This window comes from Heptranchias perlo, chromosome 5, assembly GCF_035084215.1.
Source record: "Heptranchias perlo isolate sHepPer1 chromosome 5, sHepPer1.hap1, whole genome shotgun sequence".
In the NCBI taxonomy this organism is placed as follows: domain Eukaryota; kingdom Metazoa; phylum Chordata; class Chondrichthyes; order Hexanchiformes; family Hexanchidae; genus Heptranchias; species Heptranchias perlo.
Window position 1 is genome coordinate 112,675,435 of NC_090329.1, and position 17,337 is coordinate 112,692,771.

The 17,337-nt window shown below is 41.5% G+C and overlaps 1 protein-coding gene across 3 annotated transcripts in view; it reads right to left on the reverse strand.

The window, feature by feature from the left end:
- Positions 1-4,481: 4,481 nt before the first annotated feature.
- The window catches only part of wasf1 (WASP family member 1), a 92,085-nt gene continuing 79,229 nt past the window's right edge, over positions 4,482-17,337 (reverse strand). For all 3 annotated transcript variants that reach the window (XM_067985027.1, XM_067985025.1, XM_067985026.1), the window contains 5 exons: positions 12,792-12,906; positions 10,133-10,302; positions 9,164-9,355; positions 6,716-7,335; positions 4,482-5,419 (listed from right to left, as the gene is read on the reverse strand). In XM_067985027.1, coding sequence (XP_067841128.1) covers positions 5,262-5,419; positions 6,716-7,335; positions 9,164-9,355; positions 10,133-10,302; positions 12,792-12,906 — 1,255 coding nt within the window. In that variant the 3' untranslated portion in view covers positions 4,482-5,261. The remainder of the gene's footprint in view (positions 5,420-6,715; positions 7,336-9,163; positions 9,356-10,132; positions 10,303-12,791; positions 12,907-17,337) is intronic.

Sequence of the window (17,337 nt, forward strand, 5' to 3'; positions counted from 1 at the left end):
AACGCGCATCAAGGTAGATAAATCTCCTGGACCTGATGAAATGTATCCCAGGACGTTATGGGAGGTCAGGGAGGAAATTGCGGGTCCCCTAGCAGAGATATTTGAATCATCGACAGTTACAGGTGAGGTGCCTGAAGATTGGAGGGTAGCAAATGTTGTGCCTTTGTTTAAGAAGGGCGGCAGGGAAAAGCCTGGGAACTACAGACCGGTGAGCCTGACATCTGCAGTGGGTAAGTTGTTACAGGGTATTCTGAGAGACAGGATCTACAGGCATTTGGAGAGGCAGGGACTGATTAGGAACAGTCAGCATGTTTTTGTGAGTGGAAAATCATGTCTCACGAATTTGATTGAGTTTTTTGAAGGGGTAACCAAGAAGATAGATGAGGGCTGTGCAGTAGACGTGGTCTACATGGACTTTAGCCAGAGGCAGTAGTAGAGGCGGGTACAATTTTGTCCTTTAAAAAGCCTTTGACAAGGTACCGCATGGTAGGTTGTTACATAAGGTTAAATCTCATGGGATCCGAGGTGAGGTAGCCAATTGGATACAAAATTGGATTGACGTCAGAAGACAGAGGGTGGTTGTAGAGGGTTGTTTTTCAAACTGGAGGCCTGTGACCAGCGGTGTGCCTCAGGGATCGGTGCTGGGTCCGCTGTCATTTGTTATTTATATTAATGATTTGGATGAGAATTTAGGAGGCATGGTTAGTAAGTTTGCAGATGACACCAGGATTGGTGGCATTGTGGACAGTGAAGAAGGTTATCTAGGATTGCAACGGGATCTTGATAAATTGGGCCAGTGGGCCGATGAATGGCAGATGGAGTTTAATTTAGATAAATGTGAGGTGATGCATTTTGGTAGATCGAATCGGGCCAGGACCTACTCTGTTAATGGTAGGGCGTTGGGGAGAGTTATACAACAAAGAGATCTAGGAGTACAGGTTCATAGCTCCTTGAAAGTGGAGTCACAGGTGGATAGGGTGGTGAAGAAGGCAATCAGCATGCTTGGTTTCATTGGTCAGAACATTGAATACAGGAGTTGGGATGTCTTGTTGAAGTTGTACAAGACATTAGTAAGGCCACACTTGGAATACTGTGTACAGTTCTGGTCACCCTATTATAGAAAGGATATTATTAAACTAGAAAGAGTGCAGAAAAGATTTACTAGGATGCTACCAGGACTTGATGGTTTGACTTATAGGGAGAGGTTAGATAGACTGGGACTTTTTTCCCTGGAGAGTAGGAGGTTTAGGGGTGATCTTATGGAAGTCTATAAAATAATGAGGGGCATAGATAAGGTAGATAGTCAAAATCTTTTCCCAAAGGTAGGGGAGTCTATAACGAGGGGGCATAGATTTAAGGTGAGAGGGGAGAGATACAAAAGGGTCCAGAGGGGCAATTTTTTCACTCAAAGGGTGGTGAGTGTCTGGAACGAGCTGCCAGAGGCAGTAGTAGAGGCAGGTACAATTTTGTCTTTTAAAAAGCATTTGGACAGTTACATGGGTAAGATGGGTATAGAGGGATATGGGCCAAGTGCAGGCAATTGGGACTAGCTTAGTGGTATAAACTGGGCGACATGGACATGTTGGGCCGAAGGGCCTGTTTCCATGTTGTAAACTTCTATGATTCTCTGATTCTATAATCAATCTCCAAGTGGCACAATTTTCCTTCTCCCCAGCCAAAAAGGTGCGAGTATTTCTTTGATGGCTTTATACGTGTGGAAATAAGGTTGCCTGCAGTAATATTACTATTAACTCTGACTGCCAAATAGTTTCTGGGGCATTAAAATGTATTTTGGGTTTCCCAGTCATTGAATTGCGTTCTTTGAATTGATAACATCCATTACTACCAAAGTACTGTCATTACTGAAACCAATAACCGATGGCAGAGCAGACTAAATTAAGTCTGGAACGTATTTTTTTTAAGGCATTAAGCATTTGAAATAATGTGGAATATCTCCCCTCTGTACAAGTATTGAATCACAACTCTGTCATGCAATTATTTCTACATAAGTTGTTAAGATTTCTTGCAGAACTGGAATGCATTAATGATCACTGACACAATTAGAGAGGACTATGAATTTATAAACATTTGAGTTTTAGAAGCTAGCTACAATCACAGAAGTATATTATGTACAATTGTTTGATAGGCACAGCATTGCAAACTGACTATAATTAAATACATTTACTATAGAATATACTATATAACACACACTCACATGCTAGGAGATCAACTGTGGTGCTGTCCAGTGAGTCTGAGAGTATGCGGTTTTATAGTTGGGTTACTATGCCATGTAACACACAATATATTATCAGGACCACTGATTTATAGTGACTGAAAAAAAATATATAAAAAAAAATATAAAACATATTCCTTTACCTGTGTTTTCATTTTTATCTATAGAATTACATAGAATGTGCAGCACAGAGACAGGTCACTCGGCCCAACTGGTCAATACAAGTGTTTATACTTCACACGAGCCTCCTCCCACTCTAATTACCTTTTACCACCCTACCCACATTTCCCTCCAATTCCATCTCCCTCCTGTATGCATTAATTCCACCCCCCCATAAATATGTCAAATGCTATCTATTTCAACCATTCCATGTGGCAGCGAGTTCCATATTTTTACCACGCTCTGTGTAAAGAAACTCCTCCTAAAATCTTTATCTGATCTGTTAGTGGCTCTTATATTTATGCCCCTTTGCTCTGGACTCACTCAAGTGGAAATAGTGCGGTAGAAATGAGTCCAGTCCCATTTTCAGAAGCAGCATGTATACACAGCAAGAGGCCCACGATCTGTAGAAATTGGTCCTGGGCCAAGTTATAATATACAATGGAGCTGGGGGAAGATCACCTGACCAACATAGTTACTGGTTGGTGCCAATTACTTTAAGGGACAGGGGCTTCAGGTGCTTCACTTCCCTGCTCCGTCCAATCCCCCCCACTAACCCTATAACTGTACATGTCGTCTTGCCAATTTTATGTCGAGGCTGAATAAAAAAGGCAGAAATAATTAAGGAAAAAGTAGGGGTGGGCCAGGGGATGGATTCACTGAAGACAAAAACCTCCCTCTTGAAAAGCATAATTTTATCTCATTCTGAAATTTTTCCACTGTGATTTGTAATTTCACAGCTTGACGCTAGCAGGCAAGAGGAAAAAAAATGACTAAAATAATGATAAAAGCTGAAAGATGCATATTTACACACAAAATCTCATGATAAATGTATCTCTTGTTCACAACACTTTTTTTTTAATATCGTATGCTTTTATAATTTGTTCCCTCCTCACATTACCTCCCGAGATGGGAGACTTGGATACAGTAGTGCTTAAGAGCTCGGCCAAAAAGTAAGATTGAGCCATGTGAGAGAAAATGCAGCCTCTTTCTCGCACTTCTCCTCCACCCCCTCTCCTCCTCCACCCCCCCCCCCCCCCCACAACAATTGGCACTCTCAATCCACAGGATAATCTAGAACATAAAAGTCAACTAAAACTGGGGAGTCAGCCTCTCAACTGGACAGAGACGAGGTCAAGTTGAAACCCTGGAATCCCCAGGCTGCCCCAGCTACCTTCTTTGAAGCACAGTAATTTATAACTTACAGCAATTTTTATTTTTTTTTAAAACTAAAAAGCAGCTATGGTAAGTGACAGGTATATTTGGAAAATCCAGTAATGACTGGATGTGATACTAAAATAAGGTAGCATATCTATTCAAATCTTTTTACAGATAAGTTATAACATTGTCTATAGATGGAAAAAATTGATTAATATATTATACTGTAGGATATAGCAATGGAACACAAGAGCTATTGTGCCACAGCTAGACAAAAACACAACCACAAACATGCAAATATCCTTTCCCCAAATCAATTGCATCTTGCAGCTGATTTGCTCCTGGACCTCTGCCAATGCTTCTCCAAGTCAGCTGCCATGAGGTGTATGACAGCAGCGCTGCAATGATATTGGGGAGACCTGGCCTCTACTCAACGACCTCCCAGAATAGTGCTACAGAGATTGGGAATCAAACGGTATGGGAAATCAAGAATATGTTCTAGCTTCCTCTGCCATGATATGCCAATGCACTGCACTATGATGCCTTGCAGAGGAGGGGCAGGTGACCTGCAAACTTACACGTCTACAAATATAATGTACCTTTCAGCAGCAGCTTCGATTAAAGATTTTCCTTTCTTTAATACTACTTCCAGACTGACTGACATCAAAAAGGGCAGCTAGGTCAATTTTAAATTGAACAAGTTTAAGAGGGAGCCTTGCACTATTTTGTTAGGCCCATTTTATGGGCAGGTGCAAAATACACTAGTGAAGTAAAACAACACAGTATATTTGAAGTGAACTTTCTGCATTATTACACGGTGATAAGACAAGAACCACAAGTACTTGACATAATGGCACCAGAATGGACCCTGGATTTTAAAGATGAATGCAGTCACTCAAAAAAGATTTCAAACAAATTTTGTTTTATTAAATACAGTAAATGCCAGGAAAACTGTTAATTTCATATCACTTGCAGTTAAATAGGTAATGCAGTGTCTTCTAATCAGTAGTTTTCACAGATGAACAGGTAATGTGCAGGCAAAATAGTACATTCAACCAAAAAGGAGTCGCATTTAAATTATTAATATTGGAGTAAGGCAAGTCACCACAATGTATCAATGACTTCTATTTATTACAGGCAGTCCATTTACTCATGATGGAATATTAGTGCATATGGTTGTTTACACAGTACTAACTGAGGCAATGTTTTCTACAAGGGTATGTTGTCTCTTCACATCTGAAACTATAGTGCAAGACCTAGCTTACAAATAGCATTTCTAATGTGCTTTATAGTATAAATCAGAGCTGCCCTTCAACTTTGTGTACAAATATCTTCTCTCAAAGTCCAGTGCACTCACACAAAGCACAAGATTCTGAAAACGGGTTCTGTATGATTGTACAGTGTCCCATTTTTAATACTTAGTGGTTTGTTTTTGTTCTATAAACATAAAAAACAAATCTCTCCACAGAACTGTAACCAACACGAAAACACCTAGCTGGAATTTTTAAAAAAATGATGCAAGATGAAATGAACCAGAAGTAACTCGAGTGATTCTCCCTCCCAGGAAACTGCTATTAAGTGCCCCAGTTAAAGTCGTAGTTACAAATACAAAAACACCCCCCAGCTACGAAATGTGGATACATTCCTATGGATTGAGTGCCACAATGAATGTCAATACCAAACTCCACACTGTACAACTTAGTCAGTCACATTATTCTAGCCAGTCCACCTCATCAAATTCAGAATCATCCTCAGAGTCACTGTATTCCACTGCAATACGCCGGGACAGAATGGTTGCCACATCATTTCCAACTTGTTCGTGTTTTGCCTCCTGTTCACGCTGCTCTTCTACCTTGCGAAGTTGAATGCCTACCAATGAATCAGAAGATACAGGAGATTAATCAAACACTTAATTGTAGCAAAGATTTGATTTTATTCCTTGAAAAGAAAGGTTTTATTAGATGAAAATGCTGTGCATTCTGAAAAGTATTGGAGAAAGCCTTGTTCTTCGACGACTATCTCCTTTGCAATGCAAAATAGGGCAACGTAAACCTGCCCAAGAATTTACAGTATTAGAATTTCAGAGATCGATTTTCACTGTATATTGTTACAATAAAATTTTATGTTTGCTATCTACATTAAGTCTGTTGTTTACATCGTGCAAGTTGACGCAATAAGCTCATCGTCTTCAAGATACAACCACCGTGACTTAGTTCTTCACCCATCCCAACCTTAAATATAACATTTTAGATAGTGCAAGGAAAATTACAAAAAACATAAAACGTACCCATAAACTTGGCTACAACATTTCCCACCTCTTCTACAAACAGCATGACAAACCCCAGTGGGCCTCTGTGCTAGGAAACCAATGAATGCACAAACTAGCAGCTGGCTCCAGAGGCCCTCTGACACTCCAACACATGTACAAACTAGCCAGATGATAAAACACCGATGTCCCCTCCAGACTCAACTATTCCAATGGTCTCCTGGTCGACCTTCCATCTTCCATCCTCCATAAACTTGAGCTCATCCAAAACTCTGCTGCCCATATCCTAACTCTCACCAAGTCCCGTTCACCCATCACCCCTATCCACGCTGACCGACATTGGCTTTCAGTGCGGGAACGTCTCAATTTTAAAATTCTCATCCTCGTTTTCAAATCCCTCCATGGCCTCGCCCCTCCTATCTCTATAAACTCTTCCAGCCCTACAGCCCGCCGAGATCTCTGTGCTCCTCCAATTCTTGCCTCTTGCGCATCCCTGATTTTAATCGCTCCACCACTGGCGGTCTAGGCCCTACACTCTAGAATTCCCTCCCTGATACCCCTCTCTCCTCCTTTATGACACTCCTTAAAACCTACCTCTTTGACCAAACTTTTGGTCACCTATCCCAATGCCTCCTTATGTGGCTCAGTGTCAAATTTTGTTTGATAATGCTCCTGTGAAGTGCCTTGGGATGTTTTACTACGTTAAAGGCACTATATAAATGCAAGTTGATGATGTTGTTGTTCTCCTGCCCAAAACATTACTATGTTACCATGTGCACAGAAGTCCAATATAAAATGCCTTGGGTATTAATATACAGTTCCAAATGCACTGACACAGTAGATCCATTTTCAACGCATTATAAATATTGATAATTTCAATTAAGAGTACATTTACTTACCCTTACGTATTGCTTCAAGCAGAACACTCCTAGCATCACTTATCACTGGCAGAGAAGATGGATGTCGTTTGGCTTCAGATCCTGGATGTGCTTGGGAAGGAGATGATGGTGGGACCAAGGGAATAGGAGGTCTAGAGCCAAAGGATGGTGGTGGAGGGGGACCCGGTGGTGGTGGGACAGGTCCTGCAAGAAGTGGAGAAAAGGATCGTGGTCCAGATGGAGGAGGTGGTGGTGGTGGTGGTGGGGGTGGTGGAGGAAGCCCTTGTGCTTCATTTGTCTGAGCTGGAAAGGTAGTCATCATATCAACCCCAGGTGCCATGACAGAAACTGGAAGGGAAGGCTTTATTAATGGGGGAGCTACAGGAGGAGCAGCTAGATGGAGTACTCCAGGGGCAATCTGAAGAGGTGTTACAGATACCATTGGCTGTGGCAGTGGAGGAGCAAGTGGAGGAGCTGAATTGATGGCAGCTTTGACTGAAGCCCCTGGCACAGCAGCAGGAAGAGGAGGTGGTGGTGGTGGTAGTGGGGGAGGGGGTGGCGGAACAGCAGGGCTCACAAAAACAGTCGCTTTGCTTGTTGCTGGGGACCTAAGTCGATGATCCATTAAATCAGAGTTGGAACTGAAAAGGAAACCCAACATTTCTTTAGCACAAATATCAATGACACTTTAACAAAATATATAAAGGCAAAAAGTAGTTTGCTCAACTTATAAGATTGCTGTCATTTGTCAAATAGAAGAATATCCATCTATTAATATGAAAATCTGTGTAAAGAAGAGCCACAAAGTTGATTGCTGGTGTCAACATATGAGCTTGTAAAGAACAAGATTCTAGCCCGTTATGCACATGGGACTAATGAAAGTTTTCATGTACCTGCCATTCACAGGGAAACTATCCTATGTTCCGAAATCCACATTCCAGTCAAAGGAGGGCGGGTAAACGCCAAAGACTACCAGGTGGACTGTTAATGAACTAAGTGATAAACTTAGAAAATATGGATAGATTATCCTGGTTTTAAAAATTAGACTATGAACAAAAGATAGATAGAAATATAAAATTAGTAGCCTCAAGCAAGATTTGAGATTAGAAGGACCTCTTTCCCCCACAACCAAAGTATTGGGCACATGGAATAGGTTAGGTATTACATCAATAGAGGGTAAAATAATGGAAACTCTACAGATTAGAATGGAGTACATGTACAATATTAGCTTAATAATTAACAGCCAGCATGGATGATATTATAAAAAAGTAGTGCAAGTTCCTACAATATAAATTACTTGGCCTTAAAGATCCCTTTGACAAAGTTGTACATCAAAGAGTATTAAAACTAAAATCCATGGGAGTCCAGAGAACATTTTCGGACTATATATGGATGTATAAAAACAGAGTCCTTGTGTGAGATGTAATATCATACTCAAGTTTTGCAGTTAAAGTTTTGCAGAAGGATTTAAATCTGTAATGCAAATGTGCCGATAAATGGCATTTAAGTAGGAGAAAGAATGAGCAAATTATATATACAATAAACGGTTCAGAATTACCATAAGGAGACTATGAAAGTCACAAGTTTACTGTTACTCTTGAGTCCTTTTCAATGTCATGACCAAGTGGAGAAACAATTTAAAAGGCAAATAGAATGTTGGGATGCAGAGCCAGAAGAGTGGAATACAAGTCTACATAGGTTATGCTGAAGTTTTATAATATACTGGTCAGACCTCACTCAAATAGTTGAATGCTTTTTGCCTTATGTTCTAGTAAGGACATAAACTGCATGAAGTACGACCTGAGTTGCTTGGATTGTGGAAATCTTTTACCAAGGAAGGCAAGAGGTCAAAGGTGAATAATTTGGGATATCAGGCTAGATGTTTTGGAGTTCAGTTGGGTAGGACACAGCCCATGATAGTGCAAATTATAAATGATCTCTGGAAGGAACAGGCTTGATGGTCAAAATAGCCGGTTCTTGTTTTCCTGAGGTGATGAGTTAGTATTCTCAGATTCTCAGGTGTGGGGGTCTAATCAGGTTTGATTCTAAAATCTAGCAAAGATGATACAATACCAGTGTAGTTTCTAACTACTTAGCCTTACCACCCCTTCCACAACTTGATTAAAATGTACAACTTGTGGCTGTTGGCATGAGTACATGGTGTACCAACAGCAGAAAGAATGAGAGACTAGTTCTATGTAACTGATAAAATTTCAAGTGTTGTCACTCTAAAATGGAAGGGGGAAGACAAAGGAGAGGAATGAGATATTTAGCTGGGTAAGAGGGTTCTAAAGAGTTATCAAATTCTGAAAGTTGTACAAATTACTGTAATTTTATTTACTGATTAAAATAACACAAAGCAGATCTTAATTTGCAGTTTGTCTCATCACTGTGGTGGTCTAATCAGGTTTGATTCTAAAAACAGTCAAAGATCAAAAGATAAATAGGACTGCAGTGAATTTTAGTTACCTAAAAGCTGGTAGTACTGGCTTCACGTCAACTGCTGTCTGTACTGGTGGAGGTGGGGGTGGCTCATGCGGTCTTGAAACAAATAGTTTGTCTCCCATTCCACTGGGATGTTCACTAATATGTCTAAAAGGTACTGTGGACTGTATAAGGTGATCAAGATGGTCATCTGAGTGATTAACACACGTGTCCATCCTTAAAAAAAAAGTGCAGAATTGTGAGTATTATATTTGCTCTTTACATATTATGCATCACCTATTGGCAACTCATTATACACAGATTGGCCATTGGATGAGTTACAACAGTCAATGGACCAAAATTAACAGGAGACTGCATACAAGTCTCTGACAAGCCAGTCATTCTCTGAATAGCCTGTGTCTTTATACATAAAAAAAAGTTAAGGGCTTTTTTGATAATACAAATTTAGTATCTCATTCTACTGGAGAGGGCAGGAACTAAGCAAACATTCATAGAAACATACAGCACAAAAAGGGGCCACTCAGTCCATCGTGCTTGTGCTGGCTCTTTTGAAAGAGCTATCTAATTAGTCCCATTTCCCTGCTCTTTCCCCATAACTCTGCAAATTTTTCCTTTTCCAGTATATACCCAATTCCCTTTAGAAAATTATCAAATCAGCTTCCACTACCCTTTCAGATCATAACAATGAAAGCAATGCAGCAGTGCACATCACATAATACACACAAGAATGTTTTCATTCAGAAGTAGCATCTTCATAACTTCTCATTAACTCGAGTTATCGCTCTTCACTCTTCCACCAGGATTGATAGTCTTGCTGTCTACAAGTTTGGCAATAGCTTTCAATGCTTCTACACTTACTATTTTGCCTGAAACAGAGTTACAGTTCAATATCCTAGATATATTAATTTCATCCTATATTTTGACTTTCACAAGAATATGCAAGCTTTAGGTATGGCATTCCAAATATCGTAGTAAAAGAGTATTGAAACACACCTTGGCTCAGGGTACAATGGTGGTCCATTGATATTATCTCTGTGTTTCTGTGGAAAATCTCCATCAACTGCAAGCTCTAGACCTGGTGCCTGTTTCTCCCATACCTTTCGCCTGTCCTGAGGCACTCTAGGCATTTTGTCTGGTTCTCGAGGACGATCTATTGGTTTCTGCTATAAATGAAAGATGGTGACCACAAGTGAGATACTTCTACTGATATAGAATTATGAAATTAATGCCATAATACAGAACAGAAAGCAGTCATGTACTATTACATTCTCAAAGGGATCTATCGTTTGAAGGCAAAGTACATATTTATTTTTAATACAAGGGGCTCAATTTTCAAAGTAAAAAACGGGTGGGTTGGGGGCAGTGAAAACTGCCATGATTTCAGACCTGCCCCCAACCTGCCCATGCCTGGTTTTCACTGGGGCGGGGAGAAGGGTGAGCGACCAACCCGTTCCCAGGTGGTGGGTCGGGCCTTAAAACCTTTCAAGGAGGCTTTGGGCCTACATTTTTCTGGACTTCCCGATTTCAACCCCGGGGGGCAGGGATTCCTGGGCCTCCAATTTTACGCCTCGTGAAAGGAGGGAGAAGGCCTGAGACTAACAGGTAGGTGCCTAGAAAGGCACAGCTTGTGGGCCCGGAGGAGCAGAAGTGCTTCCCCTGGGCCCAACAAACCTACTTGCACCGACCCCCTGACAATCACGGATCTCCGACCCCCGATCCTCTCCCCAACCCCCCCCACCCACGATCCTTCCCCCTCCACTCCGATCCCCGATCCTCCCCCTCAATGATCGCAGACCCCTGCGATAACCCCCGATCCCGACAACCCCCCCCACGGTGACTGACCCCCGATCCCATCTCCCATGACTCACGACCCCCGTGCCAACCTTTGTCCACCCATGCCCCTCCTCCCATCCATACAAAGACTTACCTGCAGACTTACCTGAACACGTCCTCCACTGGTTTCCCATTTGACTGAGCCTGTCAATCAGGCCGGTCAGTCGGACAGGAAACAGACAAAAAAAAAATCCGTACTAATGGGTTTCCTGACCTCAATTTGACAGCCCCACCCCCATCCCGGCTCGGTTTTAAAATTGAGCCCAAGGACGAGAAATACTGAAATATAGAAATACAGAGAGTGTGCAGACAGACACTTACTTCAATAAAACCTAGGTTTTGCAGAAACCTACTATAACGCAAAAGAGACATGCAATTGAATTTTTTGAGGAGGTAACAAGGAGGGTCAATGAAGGTAGTATATTTGATGTAGTCCACATGGATTTTAGCAAGGCTTTTGACAAGGTCTCACATGGCAGACTGCTCAAAAAAGTACAAGCCCTTGGGATTCAAGGCAGAATGCCAAGTTGGATCCAAAATTGGGTCAGTGGCAGGAAACAAAGGGTAATGGTCGACAGGTGTTTTTGTGACTGGAAGGCTGTTTCCAGTGGGTTCTGCAGGGCTCAGTACTGGGTCCCTTGCTTTTTGCGATATATATTAATGATATGGACTTAAACATAGGAGGCATGATTAAAAAGTTTGCAGATGATACAAAAATTGGCCATGTGGTTAATAGTGAGGAGGAAAGCTGTAGACTGCAGGAAGATATCAATGGACTGGTCAGATGGGCAGAAAAGTGGCAAATGGAATTCAATCCAGAGAAGTGTGAGGTGATGCAAATGGGGAGGGCAAACAAGGCAAGGGCGTACACAATAAATGGGAAGATACTGGAAAGGTGTAGAGGAAGTAAGGGACCTTGGAGTGCATGTCCACAGCCCCCTGAAGGTAGCAGGACAGGTAGATAAGGTGGTTAAGAAGGCAAATGGAATACTTTCCTTTATTAGCCGAGGCATAGAGCAGGGAGGTTATGCTGGAACTGTATAAAACACTGGTTAGGCCACAGCTTGAGTACTGTACAGATCTGGTCACCACATTACAGAAAGGATGTAATTGCACTAGAGAGGGTACAGAGGAGATTTACGAGGATGTTGCCAGGATTGGAGAATTTTAGCTATGAGGAAAGGTTGGATAGGCTGGGGTTGTTTTCTTTGGAACAGAGGAGGCTGAGGGGTGATTTAATTGAGGTGTAAAAAATTATGAAGGGCCTAGATAAAGTGGATAGGAAGGACCTATTTCCCATAGCAGAGAGGTCAATAACCAGAGGGCATAGATTTAAAGTAATTGGTAGAAGGATTAGAGGGGAGCTGAGGAAAATGTTTTCACACAGAGGGTGGTGGGGTTCAGGAACTCACTGCATGAAAGGGTGGTAGAGGCAGAAACCCTCATCACATTTAAAAAGTACCTGGATGCGCACCTAAAGTGTCGTGACCTGCAGGGCTACGGACCAAGTGCTGGAAAGTGGGATAAGGCTGGGTGGCTCATTTTCGGCTGGTGTGGACACGACGGGCCGAATGGCCTCCTTCTGTGCTGTAAATGTTCGATGATCCTATGATTCAATGAGGTGCTTAACCAGGCGACTGTAAGGTGAGCAAGTATAACTGTCCTCAACTTGTTGTTCAATTCTGGCAAAGATTTGAACTCATGTTCACATTTCATGTAAACCTAGATGATTATACAATATGCACCTGCATTCATTCTTTCAGTACATTTAAACAAATGCAAGTTCTATTTTATAATTTATAAATTCAATGGAAAAAACCTTTTGCTTCCGTTCTTTCCTCTTATCTTCAGTATCCTGAAGCATCTTCTCTTTCCACAGATCAAAGAAATATGATGGATTTGTGTAGAACTTTAAGCCATCTTTACCATCATCTCTGCAGCAACAGAATATTCACAGTTAACATCAGGATAATTTCTTCAATTTCATACATAAAACATTACAAGTGACATATGCAGGCCAGACATTAAATAGCCATTCAGAATAGGCACTTAGTGTATTTTATGAGCTATAGAATTCTATCTCAAGGGGACTGGAATATAAAAGTGAGGAAGTGATGCTTCAATTGTACAGAGCCTTGGTCAGACCCCATATGGAGTACTGCGTTCAGTTTTGGGCACTGAACTTTAAGATATATTCCCTTAGAAGGGGGCATAGCACAGGTTCATCAGAATGCTACCAGGGCTTAAAGGGTTACATCATGAAGACAAGTTACATAAACTTGATTTGTATTACCTCGAGTTTAGAAGGCTGAGGGGTGATCTAATTGAGGTGTTTAAAATGATGAGAGATATTTGATGGTGTAGATACGGAGAAACTATTTCATCTGGTGGGGAATCCACAACAAGGGGGTATAATCTTAAAATTGGAGATAGGCCATTAGGAAGTAATTTTTCACACAAAGGGTAGGGGAAATTTGGAATTCTCTCCCAAAAGTCTGTGGATGCTGGGTCAATTGAAATTTTAAAGACCAATTGATAAATTTTTGTTAGGTGAGGGTATTTAGGGTTATAGAGCAGAGGTGGGTAAATGGAGTTGTGGTATAGCTCAGCCATCATCTATCTGAATGGCAGAACAGGCTTGAGGGACTGATAGGAATACAGGAACAGGAGTAGGCCAAATACCAATTACATTTTTTGTGGCAACTGATATATTTAGCATTAGGCAAGAACCAGAATTAGTCACTGTGGTTGATTTGCCCCAACATCATCTACCCTGCCACCACATTTGTGCATAGTCAGCCCAATCAAGAGGAGCAATAATGCTTAGCTGTGTGTATTGGATAATTTGGTTTACAATGTGTTAGAGTTTGAGATGTCACACCTTGGAAGCAAAGCTTAACAGTTTGCGTTACTGCTCATGTTACAGTAGACTACGCTTTGTCTGGACTACACTCCAGACAAGTGCCAGGCAATGACCATCTCCAACAAGAGAGAGTCTAACCACCCCCCCATGACATTCAACAGCATTACCATCGACGAATCCCCCACCATCAACATCCTGGGGGTCACCATTGACCAGAAACTTAACTGGACCAGCCACATAAATACTGTGGCTACAAGAGCAGGTCAGAGGCTGGGTATTCTGCGGCGAGTGACTCACCTCCTGACTCCCCAAAGCCTTTCCACCATCCACAAGGCACAAGTCAGGAGTGTGATGGAATATTCTCCACTTGCCTGGATGAGTGCAGCTCCAACAACACTCAAGAAGCTCGACACTATCCAGGACAAAGTAGCCCGCTTGATTGGCACCCCATGCACTACCCTAAACATTCAGTCCCTTCACCACCGGCGCACTGTGGCTGCAGTGTGTACCATCCACAGGATGCACTGCAGCAACTCGCCAAGGCTTCTTCGACAGCACCTACCAAACCCGCAATCTCTACCACCTAGAAGGACATGGGCAGCAGACACATGGGAACACCACCACCTGCACGTTCCCCTCCAAGTCACACACCATCCCGACTTGGAAATATATCGCCGTTCTTTCATCGTCGCTGGGTCAAAATCCTGGAACTCCCTTCCCAACAGCACTGTGGGAGAACCTCCACCACACGGACTGCAGCGGTTCAAGAAGGCGGCTCACCACCACCTTCTCAAGGGCAATTAGGGATGGGCAATAAATGCTGGCCTTGCCAGTGATGCCCACATCCCATGAACGAATAAAAACAAAATACCGTATATAATAGCAACTTAGACAGTTTTTCATCTTGGTTTTATTTGCCATTAGGCTGTGCTGGCAGTAACAATTCAACTTCAGTACCACACAGTTACGCCAGAAATTATCATGGGATTTATTTTACTGGCTGATGCAGCAGAAAAGCATCACTTCTATATATATTTTATACAAAGTGATAGGTTTCTTTTGGCTTTTAAGCATTTCTGTAGGAGGCAGTTAGTACTCAATCTGGAAAGCTACAGCAGGCTCCCAGTTGTGTATACATGATTCAATGAGGACCAATATTGGGATTTCATTTTACATTACAGGGAAACAACAGTGCGTATATTAGAGCATATTAATGCATTTTGTAAATGAGTACAGCATGGCATTGCTTAGCAACAAAAATTAACTCCAGATATTTTAATCCAGATAGCTGCGCACAGAGCTTCTCAACTTAAAATACATTTTATAACGTTTTGCTGAGAACATTACAAAGCAGAAATCAAAATAATAGGTACATATCGAACTGCACATTGGTCATCTAGCCAACATTTGCACAAACTTTCCTTCCTGCTGCAAAATCCCCCTCTATCAAGAACATGGGATATTTCAGGCCACAGGCAACTCCCCAATCCTCCCATGATGGCCTAGTGGGTAAATCAACTAATGAAATACTGGGCCTAGAAGGCCTGAGGTTCAATGCCTGATCTGTGCTGAGCTAGAGGATCTGAGACAGGGAAGTTGTTAGGTGTGTTAGAAACCACCTCAGCCCCAATGGGGAGAAGAGGAGAAAAATAAAACAAACATTCAGCTCCTAATTGGTATCAAGTGCATGCATGTAGGTATTGAGAAAGGATAGGTCAGGCTTGGCTGTGATGCTTTTGGTGGTCAAACAACATCAATATTCACTGATTCTGTGTGTGCCCAGATGATCATTTGACTGAGGTACCGGAGGTTTGTCAGCAGCTGTGGAACTGTATCCAGTAAGGAGGGAAGAAAAGCAGAGAAAATTGAGGAAGAAGCAAGATATTTTTTAAAAATCCTACTGGGGGAAAAAAGCCCTCTGGTCAACACACCAGAAGACTTGAACAAATGGCGAGTTAAGGATCACAATCCTTTCCGAAACAACCTGGCCTAAGAAAAATATAAAGTCAACGTCGAAGAGAATGTGCAAATAACAATGAAAACTAGGATTCCTGGTTGGCCCACCTGCTCAAAACTAAACCAAACTAAACAAATATAATTATGGAGTCATTTGCTTATTTAGTCAGTTTCTGCCATCTAGTGGCTGAAATAGATACCACGTGCAACTCAGTAACACAAAAAAGTAAACAAAAAAACAGCTGCAAACTATTTCAGAATTTTAGCACCGTAGAATTTGCTTAACGTACAGTCTTATCAATTTCTAACATTTGCACAAAAGACTACCAACATTCTGTATAGTCTTCCTCATTCTTTAATTGTAGTTTACCTACTATATAAGGTACCTTCATAGGCTTATTGTCTATTTGGTGGGGAGGGGGGGGAACAGTGGGAAGATCATCACTGGCAAACTTCAGGGGCTTTAAACTTTGTCATGTGATCTATACAACATAGACCAAATTAATTTTCAATACATAACCTGTAGCATATGGCAGTGGTTTCAAAGACAGACAGACAGCAAAAACCAACACGCTTCTAGGGACCCCTGTCTTAACTTCTGAAAGACCATGTTTGCTGCTCAAAGGAAAACAATGCTATCATTGCTGGAAACCAATTATTATTGAGTCAGCAACTAAAGGACATAAATTTAAGATCACTACTAAAAGAACAAGGGAAGAGATAGGAGAAAAATCTTTTACGTGGGGGCTATTAAGACATTGAATACCCTACCAGAAAAAGTAGTGGAAGCAGAATCCAAATAGCTTCTAAAAGGGAAGTAGATAAATATTTGAAAAAGAAAAATGAAAGGAGTACATGGACAGGGCTGATAAGTAGACCAATCTTGGAGCTGGCACAAGTAACTGGAGCAGAATCGCCATCTTCTGTGCTGTACAGAAATAGGCCCCAAAATGGCTCGGCCGTTCCAGTGGACGTGTGTCAAGATAGCTGAAAACTCTACTGGACTAGGACTAGCACTTTCCACTTGGTCGGGTCTATAGACTCTTGGAAACCTATGGTTTAGGGTATGGATAATCCAAAAATAAAATATTAAAATTATAAGCCAGGACTCCAATTTAGAGCTAGAAACAAATGGTAAAGGGTAACCCCACTTTCAAAAGAATGATGAAATTGATCCAAAAAGAAAAATTATCCTCCATGTAACTTTAGTACACAAATAGGGACTGCTCAATAAAGTGTATTATGGAGCAATCAACAAATTGTACCTTTTTTGGATGGCAAATCCAAATAGAAGTGTTTAGTAAAGGTGTAAGGAGCACTCCAGATGTCTACCAACAGATTGTTTCTGGAGCTACTGTTAGGACTGGTTCATTGGGTGGCTGTAGTTTGAGTGAAATTATTTCTCATTTATCTGAAAACCATCAGTTTATAAACATATATTTCACAACTCAATCTAGCAACACCCTGATTGGTGAAAGGTTAATCTAACATTTGTTCCTCAGATAAAATATGCAAATGTACAGATTTTTATCACTGTTTAATTTGG